Raw genomic sequence first — 15,250 nt, 5'->3', positions numbered from 1 at the left:
GATGATTTTTGAGGGACGTTCTCCCACTTCAGCAGTGCGACAGATGGGTGCGCAAGGTCGTGCCCTAATTTAACCGCTCCTGCATAATATTTGGCATCATTATCAATAAGGGCGGCGGTAGTTTTGAGTGTTGCTCGTCACTTTGCTTGTAGATGGGTGAAATTATAGACCTTTTTCAGGAGACCAGGATAAATTCTTCCGTCAGTATCTGCTTAAAAACTTTCTCCAAGGTCTCGGACCAGTAAGTGGGATCGTGCTTGAACAGTGATGGTGGAATCCAGTTTAGTCCTGAGGCCCCTTGCCTCCTCCCCTTGGCTATTGGTCTCTTGATTTGCTGTGATGACAAAATAAGTGTATCCGAGCAGGGATCAGATGATGGCTGCTGGCCTTCGGATCGGAGGGTCTAAGTGGCTTGTATCGACATTACGTCTGGGGACAGGGATGGTGTTTTCTTTTGGGCTTGCGTGGGCTCTTGCATGAGTGTCTCTCTCCATAGAGCTGTTAAAATGCCAAACAGAAACGTGGCCCAAGCTTTTTCCGACAGATGAGTTAATCCGATGATGAGTAGCACATTGTAGAGTTTAACGTGTGCCAAAATTACATGCTGTTGTTGCTTTTTGTGTCTTGAAACAGCTTTTCCCATAGGGCTTCTTCATCTTGCCTTTTTATTGACCAGATTAACTTTTTTAGTGCAGCAGTGTTTCGTCTTCGTTCACATTGCAAAGTTATTGCCTGCGAGTTCCAGCAAAGCTTTCTCAGAGTTTTATTTATAGATTTTTTTGCTTCTACATTTGGGATTGTTGTACAGAGGTAGAGGCGCCTCAGAACCCCCTACCTGGGGCGTGTTTCTCGTCGATACTGAAGTCGTGATTATGTCCCTGAGCTCCTTGTTGAAGGCTTCCCATATGGAGGGTTCTTTAATTCGACTTGTTTCTGTCGGAGCAAGCTCTTAGCAGATTCCAGGAAACTGCCTAGTGAGGAAGTTGTGATCTTGATCCGTCTATTGTTTATTGTGGCTTGTGAATTAGATATTGTAATTGGGTTGCAAAGAGGAGTGGCTGTGACTTTATAAGTGACTTCTTGTGGGAGATGATCGCTCAGATGAAAGGAGGAGATTTTATGGAACAAGGACAGAGCGACAAACGTGTAATCAAGTGTTGAGCCGGTCGTCGGTGAATGAAATGTTGCTGCTGGTTGACTATCAGCCTGGAAGCAGCTCCGAAAAAGACAACTGGGATTGCAGTATTTCAGTCAAAAAAGAATCTCAACTGATAGGCAGGAAAGGGCAACTCCAGCACCTCATTAGCTTTTCTAACCACAGAGGCAAATTAGCAAACCTAATCATTGGGAGGAAGGGGTGCTTGGGCCAAAGTAAGGGAGAACACATTTTGAAGTTCCAAAAACAGACCAACATCACCAGACAAATGATGTAACAAATTCGTCATCTCTGCAGGTAAACCACATTGCAGCCTTTGAGAAAGCATCAGAATCCAAACTAAAAGGTTCATCCAAGTGGGCAAATTATTGCCCTTTGGAAGGTGTTGTAGCCAAAAGAATCTGTTCTTTAAATAAAGAAAAAATTGATGGCACCAAAAGAGGCAGAAGTGATGACTATACTTCTGGCACTGAAGACTGTTCCATCAAGGGGCCCATATGTGACTACCTCGATCCAGAATGGGACTTGCTGGAAGCTTGGGAGATCGTGCCAGAGCCATGCATGGTCAACTGGCATCAAGGTGGAAGCTGCTGATGCTGAAGTTCCTGAAAAAAGGGCACAAGACATACCCTGAAGGTACCAAACATCGCATGCTTAAAGACTGAAATCTGCGAGGCATTGGTGAACAACTCCAGGAATTCCCGATGCAGGTTCTCAACAACTAGTTCCAAAACTAAAGTCGATTCCTGACTTGAGGTACGATGTCACAGACTATCAGCTCTTTCCTGATAACTGGAAGCGCTTTTCAGATTAAGAGGAAGATCTGTCCTTTCAATACTTGTTACATTTTGTGTGGCAGGAGAAACTCAAGAAAGCACACCCAGTTAGAAGACTTACCTATGGCCGATAAAGACAGGTACAAAGTGCATTCCAGTTGGGCCTTGGACACAACCTGCTTGGCCTCCTGCTGACTAAGTGCCTTGAAGTACAATTACAGGACGTAGTGTCATGTTTGACCCCGACAACTGTCCTACAGAATTTCAGCCCAGAAACCCAGGGAAAAGATATAAGAGCAACAACGCTACACTGCTATAAGAATTTGGTTAGCATGTCACCAAAACAAAGAAAAGCTCCAGAGTCGTATCACACAGGTGCTTAAGTTTAAGAACTGATGGCAGTGTGTCATCTTACAGGGGCATTGGTTTATTATATCAGTGTCAGCAAGTTTTTCGGGGACAGGGCACAGACTGCATGCCCCCACCTGGTGGCACTCGAGAGCACTGAAGTGATGTTTTTAGGTCTCGCCTGGCGATAGCAGCGCATGCGCTGCTCTCGCCATGCAAGTGCCTTTTGCAATCAATTCTCCCAAAGGCTTACATGCACGCGTCTGCATGGACAAAGATGGCTGCTCTCGCCATTTGTCCAAAGCAAACAGCATGCGCGTGTCCGTAGGGACTGTGGACAGTCCGACACCATTTTGTTGTCATAGCAATGAAAATGCCGCTTCGCGTTTACAGCTTGCCGCTGCTTCCTTCATTTCTGGCTCCGTCAACAAATGAGCACGCGCATGGCGGCGTGCTTTCACTTTCAACAATGAGCTATGGTAGACCGCGCGCGTGCTGTGCCACAAGAATACTGCTGCCTGCATGAGTCTTATTTTCTGTGCGTTGCTTACACGTTTTCCCTGCATTAGAGCGATGCTTCTGCGCAGACCTTATTGCCTAAGAAGATCCTCTTCCTCTACTCATGGTTGCCCCTGGAGCTCGTTGTAAATATCATACCGTGTATGAGGTCCTCAAACAAAACAGCCTAGCACCTGGCTACATGTACTACAGCGGCAGCCACATCCTGGGCACCTCCATTAGATCTCCCTGGAATCAGGCTCTCAGATTTACCCACCCACGTGACCGTTGTTGACATTTTCACTTACTGCTTCGTGCCTGGCAAACAAGCTCCCCCCAGTTAATTTTTATTTATGCTGCAGCATGTAACCGGTTTTCACAAGCAATCTTTATTTTGGGGAGGGGGTTGGGCAGTGTCGAGTAAATCAGAGATTGCTTTGGCATATCTGGGGGGGGGGAAAAAAAAAAAAAAATCAGACTTTTGAAAAATGAAGACTGAAAAAACAAATACAAAACATTGTTTTATATCATGCTTGAATAGTCAGCTTTCCAGACACTACAGCGCCAGACGTCTGTGTGCACTAACTCAGTGGCACGCAGCTCATCCTTCCCTCCTCCACTCCATCGCCCCTCCCCGAACCCTCCCTTAATCTACCCCTTCACCGCCCAGCTTCTTTCACTGGCACCTCCTACCCCGTCTTCGCCCCCTCTCATTCTGCCTATCTCTATAGCACCCTGTTCGATCGCCCCTTTTCTAGTTCTCCTATTTTCTCTATTCTGACATGTTTCCCCCACATTACCCCCTCAAACCCCACCCCTGCCTCTCTCACTCCCACACCACTCAGTTGTTCACTCTGGCAGCATTCTTAGCCGATAGCCGATACCGATTGGATGATAACTGGCACCCTCTGGTGGCGATGGGCAAGTAGCACGCAACAAGCACTGACGTCTGTTCGATTGTACCCCCCTCGCTTATTTTTATGGGGGGTGCAGGTTGGAATTTGTATCTCCGTATGATACTTGGGGTGGACTGGGTGTGGCAAAACATTGGGAAACTGCTGACGCCATGGTGGGCCATGGAGTGTGGAGGGGACATACGCCATGGTGGGCTATGGAGTGTGGAGGGGACATACGCTATGGTGGGCCCATGCAGTGTGGAGGTGACAGACGCCATGGTGGGCCCATGCAGTGGAGGAGACAGACGCCATGTTGGGCCCATGCAGTGTGGTGGTGACAGACGCCATGGTGGGCGCAAGGAAGGAGTAATTGGACCATGCTCAGTTGGAGGATCAAAATCCTGCCACTGCTTGCGCTTTTAGAGGTTCTTTTTAGGTCTCGCCTGACCCAGCGCATGCGCTGGTCTGGCGAGACATTTTGTGAGGGCTCCAAAAAGTGCTACCAGGCCAGCCTAGAGCTACAGTGCATGTGCGCGGGCGCGCGCATCGCGCTTTACCGCGACTACTTTCACTTTCGCGGCCCCACAGCCGCTTTGATGTTTGATCGCGATCACTTTCGCGGCCGCATGGCCGCTTTGATGTTCTCTGTGAGGCTTCAATAGATTGCAGCAGTTAAAACAAGCATTGGCATAGCCAATAGGTCTCGCTTTTGGTACCTTACAAGTGTTTAGTTATGCAACTGTTGCATAGCTAAACACTTATAAGGTCCCAAAGGCGAGACCTATTGGCTATGCCAATGCTTGTTTTGTTATGGAAGCATTCCATAAGAGAGCAGTCTGTACTGTGTGCTGCTTTCTCATTTACTCCCTGTGTCTTTCTCTTTTGTTGTAGTTCTGTGCCGGTGATGAGCTTTCCTCTCATTTCCAACTTAGCATCCGTTACCACTCACTGGTGAATTGTGCCTGCTTTTACACAAAACAGCATAGTATGCTTCAGAACATGGGCAAAAGAGGCTTCCGCACACGTCAGTGTGACTTTTCGATTTTTCATCACTATGAGGAAGCATGTTGCAGAAGCATTGTTCAGTTCATGTTTTGGAGATGTCAAAAGTTGGCACACTTTTTTGGTAGCTCCCTTGTCATTTTCTGAAACAAGTGTGAAGTGACCTAGGAACAGTGGTCATGTTCAGTGTGTTTGTAATGATTAAAACATGTCGACATGCAACATTTATGAAGTCAAGGTGTGTTTTTAGGTACAAAAAACAAAAGCATTAAAAATGCAATAGGTTTCGCCTTTCATTAAGTTAAAGCCATTTGTTTTGCTATAGGATACCATTAGTAAAGCAAATGGCTTTAACTTAGTCAAAGGCGAGACCTATTGCATTTTCAATGCTTGTTTAGATTTAGCCTGCCATCTGAGGATAGTCAAAACGGGGGTGGACTGGGGGAAGAAGTAGCCATCAGAAGGCAGACAACTTTCTGCTTCCATCTAGCTTCAGTGCACTACTCCACGTAAGGGCTGACTAGGCATCAGGGGCACGCGGAGGGTCCGGAACATACTGCTGCTTTGCACAGCTGCTTTGCACAGAAAGTGCTACAGACCCACAGAACAGCATCAGCCTTACGATTCTAGGTGCAGAGCAAGAGAGAGTGGCCAGACAAAGGATTACATTGGGGGGAGGGGAAGGGAGGATTTGATTTCGCTGCTGCTTCGAACAAGTGGCTTCCATTCCAACACAATAATGTGTTGATTTGCATAAAACAAGATCACTGCACAATGCTTACAACAATGTGTCCTACAGCAGGGTGCACTGCTACCAGCTATTTAATTTACGCATCTGACCTACAGCACGTTTCTGCCAAGCGTCCCTAAAGCGGGTCTCATACACAGACAGTGGAAGTGGGAAAACACCCCAAATACTCAAAGGGCAGGATGCTGGTCGGCTCATCCACAAATCAAACAGTCCGAGATGGAATAACTAAAAATATTCAGAGAAGGGTCTGTCCTGGAAAGTGCACCCATACAATCACAAGATTTTTGGGTAGAAAAGCTTAGCACAATCATACAGGTTTCGGGGGTGGGAAAACTTCTAAATCACACAGGTATATGAGGTGGAAGGGTTACTCTCACAATCACAGGGTCTAAGCTGGGAAAGCAAAAGGGGTTAGAGATGAAGAGGTTCACTGCTTAATCGGACAGTTTGAGAAGGTGGAGCACTCCACTGAATCACATAGGTGCCTTAGGCAAGAAAGCTCTTTGAACCATCAGATGAGGCCGAGATGCAGTAGCCCTCTAAACCATCACTCATTTTTAGGTCTCGCCTGAGCCAGCGCTTTAGCGCTGCTCTGGCGAGAGCTTTAGTAAACGGGGGATTTGGAAGTGCAAACTAGTGCTTTTCAGGCCTCCAAATGCAGTGCATGTGCGCCGGGCGCGCGCACCATTTGGCAGCCTGCCTGATCATTTTCGTGGCCGCTTTGATGTTCTCAGTGAGCCGTGCGGCCACTGAACATCAAAGCGGCCGCGAAATTAATCACCATTTGCCACCCCCTCCCTTATCCCACTTCCTGCTTGTTCTTCTTCTTCAACAGAAATAAACAACTCCTGTTCCATCCACACTCTATTACTGAGCAAGGATTCTCTTTGTGCTGCTGTACCCTGCTCTGTGGCCCTCCGTTTCTTTTCGCCCTTCCATCAGTGGCTAAGTTCCACACCAATGATACGGCCCTATATTATACTCTATCCATGCTTGGAGCACATATAATCCCTCGCTTAAATCTATTTGAAGATTTTTTGTTCGTACAGACGCTCTAAAGGTGGGTGTTTGTATCTGTAACGCGAAAGCGAGTTATGCTTCAGTTCCGCTATCTCACCCTGTCAAAAAGTCTCTAAAAAGCTGCCACAACCACCAGGCTGATTGAATCTGAAAAAGATTCTCTAAGGGGGAATATCGCACGCATTGCTTTCTGGGGTAATGTTTCACCCTCCCCTACCAAGAATTGCGGGGGTTTTTCTTCTACTAAACCGCTTTGACACCATTTGGCAATGTAGGCTTTATTAAAAACAATATTCTTCAAATAAATAAAACCTTCCTCCAAGGGTATCAATCGAAATGCGATTGGAGTGTGTGTTTGGGGGGGGGGGGAGGGGGAACTGCATCTCCTGGTGGCGCCCGAGAGCGCGCACCACTTCCTCATCAACCCATTCACCGTATCCTGGCGCTGCGACAGCCGCGCTCTAATTACTGTAATCAGCAGCGGCAGCGCGTGGTGAGCCGGCGGGAAACAGCCACGCCCACCCAGCGCCTCCGGTGGAAGCACTCCCGGCAACAGGCACATCCAGAGAGGAACAAGATACAACTCCATGTACAATCAACCACATAATGACTCGTGTAATGAAATCACACACGGTTAATGAAAATGTCGTTGAAATAATCACAGGGTTCACAGGCGCTCACTTTAACTGTCTCCCAGGCTGGCTGGCTCCCTTCCTCCCAGGACATTGCTTCGTCGTCCTCTCGCTCCCTCCTACAACTCTGTCCCTTCCTGGTCATATGTTCCCTTTCTCTTTTTTTCTGTCTTCTTTAGAAGTTTCTGCAACTATTGTTTTGTGAATGGATCTTTCAGGGGAAAACAGTCCAGTGTCCTGATGCTGACAAACCTTCCATCATGAGATGGCCTGGTTGAATGTCCTCTGTTTGTGGAAGTTAATTGAATTCCTTCCTTAAAACATTTTTTCTAATTAATTCCTTCCTTCCCAAACGTTAACCATATGCAGCATATTGTACAGTGCTCTGAAACCCAATATACATATTCTCTGCTATAGAAATCTGTGTAAATAAATTTCCCCTTTTACAATGTTGACTTCTGGTGTGTGCATACTGAATGTCTTTGCTTCTCTTGGTCTCGTCTTTGAATTTGTCATGTCTTCTGTCACACTGTTATATTTCCTTACTTTCATGTTTTCTTCTTTTCTATCACCTTGATCTTCAGTTCTTTCCACCCGCTTCCTTTTCTTTGCTACCCTCTGTACTCTTTAACACTTGTCTCTGTGTATGGACAGCACCTGCTTTTACAGTTGCTCATTTGTTAGGTCTCGCCTGACCCAGCGCATGCGCTGATCTGGCGAGACCTTTTGTGAGGGCTCAAAAAAGTGCTACCACTGTAGCCTAGAGCTACAGTGCATGTGCGCGGGCCCCTCACTTTCACGGCCGCTTTGATGTTTGATCGCGATTGCGATCACTTTCACTTTCGCGGCCGCTTTGATGTTCTCCGTGAGCCAGTTTTTTTTTCTCCTGTTTATTACTTCTATGTAGTAATGGTGGCACCCGATCGCCGCCATTACTACAGAGCAGTAATAAACAGAAACAAGCATCGGCATAGCCAATAGGTCTCGCTTTTGGGACCTTATAAGTATTTAGTTATGCAACTGTTGCATGGCTAAACACTTATAAGGTCCCCAAAGCGAGACCTATTGGCTATGCCAATGCCTGTTTTAGATGTGAGAACTCTCCATGCAACCGCAATGGGGTCGATCCAAGGTGAGAAGAACTGCCAGGTGTGTTACAGCATCTCTTTTGGACAACAAAGCATAAAATCACAACATATGAAAAATAATATTTATTCACGATAAAAATTGAACATAAATATATACAGAATTGCCAGACCTATGAGGGCATTAAAATATCTGGTCCCACAGCAGTGCCGCCTTGGTTTTAACTCTGGGAGTCAGGAGTCTGTCATCCACCTTCACGTAGGAGATCGGAGCCCTTTTGAATAATTTAGGGTAGATGCTGGAACACTTTGTCTACCGTCCACGGAGAGTAGCGTGTCCTTCCCCTGTGCACAATGGGGGTACCTATGGTAGAATTCCATTCCATGAAGTTGCAATACGATGTGTTAGAGGCTCTTCACACATACTCGCCACAATCCGAAATGATCACTTTTTGCTTCGGTTTCCCATCCTTGCTTCCTTGTGCCTAAAAAGTGGAAAAAGGCTCATCAATCTTTTTGGTTTGGAAGACAAACAACCCAAGCTCTACTAACAAGAGAAAATTAACACAAACTTCTTGGATGGGATAAAACAGTCAAGTCTTTCAAATGGGAGAAAAAGAACCACACATTGCAGAATGCAAAGTAGGAACCCAATTTAATATGCGGATAAGAGAATAGGAACCATTCTCTACCAACTGTTGAAAAGTAAAGCAGACTTTGGGGTACGTCACATTAACCAGACTGCTTCTGAGCAACATTTTCTACAGGGACATTTCGCAAGACTGACAAATTCCAAGATCACCGTGCCATGTCTCAAAAGTGGTTGATTTAATATCAATAGTAATACACTACACTGAAGAGCAGTGTGCTACAACTGCATAGCATAACATTACCATCAGAGAGGGGTGTGCTATGACGAGAAATAAGTTATGCTTTCATCTGTATTCAAGCTACTGCAGTGACGTGAGTGGTGGTTGAATTTACTCTAAAATTACCTCCATCTGATTCACAATGTCCATTCCCTCCATGACTTCTCCGAAGATCACATGCTTGCCATCCAGCCAGTCTGTTTTATCACAAGTAATGAAGAATTGGGAACCATTGGTGTTTGGTCCAGAATTTGCCATTGAAAGCTGCCCTAGGGGAATGGAAACAAACTATATTAGAATCTTTAACACCAAAATAGTGCCATTTAACATAGAGCAAAGTTCCACTTGCTTCACATTAGAGAGCCCACAACCATCAATCATACGACAAACACAAGGCTCACGGGTTGTACACCCCAATGGGTAATCTCTTCATACTGGGAAAGACAGACAATCACAGATAATCATGTGTGAGTGTAGGAAAATACCTCTTTGTAAATGATCAACCCCCACCCCCCAAGTTTTTTTTTTTACTGATTCTGCTTTTTCCCCCCCAACTGCAGCACCTTGGACCCTGCTGCCTAGGCTCCAACGGATGTTAAGTTAGTAGATTTATATAGCGCGGCTTATCACATGTGAGGGCACTGTCCAAGGACACGGGGAGATTAGATGATTTGCCCAGAATCACAGGATGGTGCGCTGACGCCAAGATTCAAACCCAGATCCCCAGCCCCTGAGTCAGCAGCTCTAGCAGCTGTGCCACATCCTCTCCCTGATCTGACCTCCCAAGTGCATGTACAATTGGCTGATACCCAATTGGCTAATTTAACTTATTTTAGGTCTTTGGTATATGGTACCAGAGGTACCCATATCTTAGAAGTTAAATGTCACCAGTGGACTGCAGCACTTGATTGTGCCACCACTGCTGTGACAAGATGAAAACGTGACCCTAAGCCTGCCACAGCAGCCTGGTTGGACAGCCTTAAACCTGCGAACTTGACCTGGTAAAATATACCCTGTTGCCAGGTTGAAACGTTCCTTCTTAATATATTAGTATCCACCCACAGGGAAGGCCTGTATAGCCCACCTGGCAGTGTGATTAATATTAACAAGAAGGGCAGGTTCCCTTTGTGTTTAACATGCACTGATCATGAGAACACAAAATTGCCATTTTCCCAGCAGCAAGGCCAGTGGAACCATGGGCTAACTTGGAGTTTCACTAGCTACCGTGCTAAGTGCTAAATTCCATTTAGGACCACCAAAGTTAGACTCCACTGTATCAAATTAATCGTTAGATTAAACCAAATTCATTGCCGAGATGGGATTTAAAGTAACTTTTAAAAGAAAGGGGACTCTAAAAAGTCCCCACTTTGTTTCCCAAACCTCTGGTAGCCTTTCCAGGCCGTCTACAGCAGTTGTCACCAGATACAACATGCTTCTCTACCCCTGTTAGGAAGTGTGAAGCGCTCCCAGGAATAGGGAACAAAGAGAATTGCTGAAGGGAGAGGTGTGACCTCATCCAGCAAGAGGACTACGGGTGTAGGCCACAGATGGCCCAGCTTCAAAGAGGCTAATGCCTCAGTGAAGCAAATGGCGATCTGGTCTGGTCAAGGCTCCTCACAGGAGAGGTGGCTTGTGCCATCTTGGTTTAGATTAGAGAGGGGTATCTTGGGACTGTTTGGTGGCCAAACTCCCAGGAAATGTTGTAAAGTGGGAAGGGTTGCCTCGTGGGAACTACTGCCCCATTGGCTACCGAGTCCTCTTCTACCACACAGGAGAAGCTGGTATAAAAGCGACCCCCCAGATCTATAGCCCTCAGATCACTACTGGACTAAAAGAAACAGAAGAAGGACCGCCCTTCTACTCCCTGGATCCAGCAAACAGAGTCTGCCCCAAGCGGCCTGCACAGAGGACTGTACCTACTTGATAAAAAGAGTTCCACTTGTGCCAGTATGGAAGAAGTGACTCCCAGGGCTAGTTTCTAGCCTCCTGTAAAGCTTCAAGGCCACCAAAACCTAAAGACACCTGCCCATGTCGAGAGCTCAGCTGTCACAAACGCCAGTCCGCCACTGAACGACCAAGTCTGGACCTCCCAGAGATGTCCCCAAGCTTGTTGGGTCTGTAGCCAAAGTGGACACTGGTCCCCCAAAGAAAAGGGTTTGTTTACCTGTAAGCGATTGCTGAACTTGCTTTAACTGGGAGACCAGTTGACCAGAGGCAAATTAACATACGCAGGACTCCCAGGCTGCAACATGAGCAGCGAGTCCTGAGGCTGGAGAAGACACCCTGGATTTCGTGGACTGCAGAGTGGCCCCAAGAAAGCTCACTGTGTTTCTTTAGCAATTTCAGCACCTCAGCATCCTTCATCCCCAGCATCAGGACCATTTCTTGGCTGGGCCGCTTAAAAAGTAAAAGACTGCTGACTATGACTGTTAGACTGTCCACCTGGACCGGAATGGTCCCTGTGGCTGGCCCCAGCACACAGTGGCTAGTCCCAGAGGATCCCAACAAGCATTATAGACCTTTGGCTACTATCTGCATGCAATGATTTAATGCATCCAATAGATTAAAGTACAAGTCGTTTATTTACCTTTGATAAATCATTTCTCCGGTTCCCCTCAATAGATTTTTGTAGTTTAATTTAAGATAAAAATACAGTTTCTATGACGCAGAGCCCCAACAGCACATTGGCTTTAACTAGTGTCTAAATTCCTGTACTTGGGATCTTATTAATGGACAGAGCCAGACTCACAGAATGATGAGAATAGGAGGGACGGAGATGAACCTGTGGTTAGGTAGAGTCTATCAGAAAGAGAAATTATCAAAGGTAAGTAACTTGTTCTTCCAATAGTGACTTCTAAATGCAGATTCCTCACCTTCTGAACAAATACCAGAGCAGCTCCTATTAAGAGGTGGGTCTGTGAATTGGCTAAAACCAAAATGTCCTATAGGACCGTGCTGGGCAAAATGCCCCTCTTGGAGAATCTCGCTGTTTAGAAAGTAGTGCTTCATGAATATATGGAGTGACGCCCATGTAGCTGCCTGTTTGATGTCATGGACTCCATGTGCTAGAGCATTGGTAGCAGCATTGGCCCTGGCGGAATAGGCTCACAGTCCTTCTTAAGCCACTTTTTTGGCCAATGAATAGCAGATCTTGATGCAGAGCACAATCTAGACAGGAGATGGTCAGTTTCTGTACGGCCTTGCCTTTTTTAACTCCAATTGCAGCAAACCCCATAAAGAGTTGATCGGCCACCCTGTGTTCTCTGGTACGATTGATGTAAAAGCTCAGCACTCTTAGGGGTCCAAGTGATGGAGACTCTCCTCCTCCTTAGAGGGATGACCAAACAAACAGATAACGTGGCCTGGAGGGAGTCAATCAGATATGTGCTGCACCAAACCACAAATTTGTCCTAACAGGCATTTACAGTTTTTGTCGAGGGACACTTGGCTGCCAAGATGACATCAACCACCTCCACAAAAAAGGTTAAAGATGTTCCGCTGTCACCACTCAATCTCCATGCATGAAGGTGGAGACTGCAAAGGCCTGGGTAAGGACCCTGCCCTATTGCTGCAACAGTTCCTCCCGGAGGGGCAGCCTCATGGGAGAACAGATTCTTAAGCCCAAGAGCTCTGGATACCATACTCTCTGTGCCCAATTCGGGACTACCAGGATGAGTTGGGTCCAGCCAGTCCTGATCTTTTTCAGAACTCATGGCAGAAGAGGTATTTGTGGAAAGGCATACACAAGTCCAGAATTACACTCTAGGGAAAATGGGTCTCCTAGCAAGAGACCCTGTAAACTCTAATGTGCAGAACTGCTGACATTGTGCATTCTTGGTGGTAGCAAAGAGATCGACCCATGGTTTTTGCCAATCCTGGAAGAGATCTTGCACCACACCTCTGGGTTTAACTGCCACTTATTATCAGTTAGGAGTCACCGGTTCAGTTCGTCCACCCTGACATTCAACGATCCTGCCAGGTGGTTAACCACCAGGAAATTCCTATGATGGTCAAGACATTTCAGAGGTGTGATGCCTCGTGGCACAGGGCCCTTGACCCCCACTCCACCCTGTTAGTTGCAATCCCACATGGCAGTGGTGTTATCTGTGAGCATCTGTAGCAGCTTCTCCTTAATGGGCAGAAGAAAGGTTTTCAACGCAAAGCAGCTGGCTCAGAGCTCTAGAAAGTCGATATGGACCTCTGATGTCCACCTCTCCCAGGTGACTGCCTCAACCCAGAAGTGACGCATCGGTCACCACTATTATCCCTGGGTCGGGTAGCGAGAGGGATCTAATGCTGACCCAATTGAAGTCCAATAGCCACTACTAGAGCCCTTTCACGGTCTCCAATATCTGAATGTGGTCAGAAAGGTCCACTAGATGTTAGACCCACTGGAGCTTCAGGTCCCATTGCAAAGTCCACATATGACACCTGGCGTGCTTGACCAGGAGGATTCAGGAGGCCTTCATTCTCAGAAGTCTCAAAGTCGAACAGATTGAGATTGAGGACATTGACTGAAAGAGCTCTGCAAATCCTGAATGTCCTGGACTCTCCTTTCTAAGGGAAAGGCATGAAACAAAACTGTGCTCAGAATGCCTCAGATGAAGATGCGAGTCTGAGAAGGAGTCTGGTGTGTGACTTCAGCACGTTGATAGTGAACCGCAAAATGACAAGTTTTTTGTAGTCTAGAGGTGTTTGACAACTAGAGCAAAATGAGAGTGGTCTCATAGCCAAAGGAACAGGAGACCTCAATAGACTCTAAAAGTCAAACAATTTCCTGTTGAAAACTTGATATTACACACTTCCAAATGCACAAAAAGCAATCATATATCACTTACAGCACACCGATATCGTCCCTAGTCAAATATAATGTAGTACCCCAGAAAAATTGAATTACGAAAAGCTTTAATGTCGCATATAAAAATACATATAATTCTGTAAGACCATAAGGTTACATTTCATATCTCATCTTTATATCCCGTTGGTAAATTGAACAATGTTATCTAACACAATTAAAAACATCAGCAGCAAATTTCGACGGAGACAATTAAAAACATTTGTTTCGGGGGGCGTGGCTTGAACTGCCGCAAGATGGCCGTGACTGGGTGAAGCTCCGCGCCTCGACCGGGACCATTACTCACTCAAAGCGGCAGCTCATATCTCCTGACATCATGAAGTGGAGCTTTTGAACGCACGTAGGCGGGGGCACAGGTAGTTTTCATTTTTGGCTTCAACTAAGCCCTTTTTCGATACTGTTTCCCCCGCACCTCGTTCTCTTCAGAATTGCCGGTTGCGGCCGCCATTTTACATACCGCGGAATGGGGCGGTGAACGATCCCTACATGTGCTGATGTGCACTTCTGGATATTATGGCATGCCCAAAACTTTTTTAAAGTAGGTTTTAATTACCCTCTGGCGTCGCACTAGTCAAATTAACCTTCTTTTTGCGGCCTTAAAAGCCTTTCAGACTTATTGCTTTACCAGTTGTGTTTTTTCATGGGCCTCTTTTGCTTTTTTGTTTTTTTTGCCTCTCACTTGTTTTCAATTTCATAGTTTTTTTCCCCAAGAGTTGCTAGATTGGTTCCCAGCTTCATTCTCTTCGGATTTTGGATTTCCTCTAGTGCTTTTTGATTTGAGGTACGCACTTGATATCTGGGTGTTATTTGAGGCTGTGGTGCATAACATAGCTTACCTTCTTTTTTTTTCTGTACATGGAGCCTCCTTCCCTCTCCAGTCAAAAGGGTGCCTCTGTGAACATGTCCTCCCTCTGCAAAGACTCCACTATTGCTGCCTCAAAACTCCAAAAGAAGGAGCCCTGTTCTCCTACAAAATCTTCATTACCCATTACGATGGATGACCTCATGGAGGAAATAAAACTTTTGAAACCTTTTGTCATCGATACCAACGCTACTCTTTAGAGACTAGAGGAGAAATGGACTCAAGTCTAGAGTGTCGGTGGTGGAGCAGAAGATCAGTGATGCCCAGGACATGATCCCTAAAGTTGATGCTGTGACCAAAAAATAGCTCTCCTTAAACAGCAAACGGAGGACATGGAGAATCGCAACAGACACAATAACCTTAGAATGTATCGTATTCCTGAAGGAGAGGCGTGATCTGACATACTTGCCTTTCTTAAAATTCATGTCCCTAAAATGGTTGGCCTTAAGGAAGGTACTAATCTTAACCTGCAATGTGCGCACCGCATTGGTCCCAAACTT

At 46.2% G+C, this 15,250-nt stretch overlaps 1 protein-coding gene across 2 annotated transcripts in view; it reads right to left on the bottom strand.

The window, feature by feature from the left end:
• Window positions 1-8,275: 8,275 nt before the first annotated feature.
• PPIE (peptidylprolyl isomerase E) overlaps window positions 8,276-15,250 on the bottom strand; it is a 184,136-nt gene continuing 177,161 nt past the window's right edge. For both annotated transcript variants that reach the window (XM_085648357.1, XM_085648356.1), the window contains exons 9-10: window positions 9,160-9,302; window positions 8,276-8,649 (exon numbers count right to left, since the gene is read on the bottom strand). In XM_085648357.1, the coding sequence (XP_085504483.1) occupies window positions 8,581-8,649; window positions 9,160-9,302 (212 nt within the window). In that variant the 3' untranslated portion in view covers window positions 8,276-8,580. The remainder of the gene's footprint in view (window positions 8,650-9,159; window positions 9,303-15,250) is intronic.

This window comes from Triturus cristatus, chromosome 3_2, assembly GCF_964204655.1.
Source record: "Triturus cristatus chromosome 3_2, aTriCri1.1, whole genome shotgun sequence".
Classification (NCBI taxonomy): domain Eukaryota; kingdom Metazoa; phylum Chordata; class Amphibia; order Caudata; family Salamandridae; genus Triturus; species Triturus cristatus.
The sequence above is the reverse complement of the archived record's forward strand: the minus strand, read 5'-3'. Positions and strand labels throughout refer to the sequence as shown.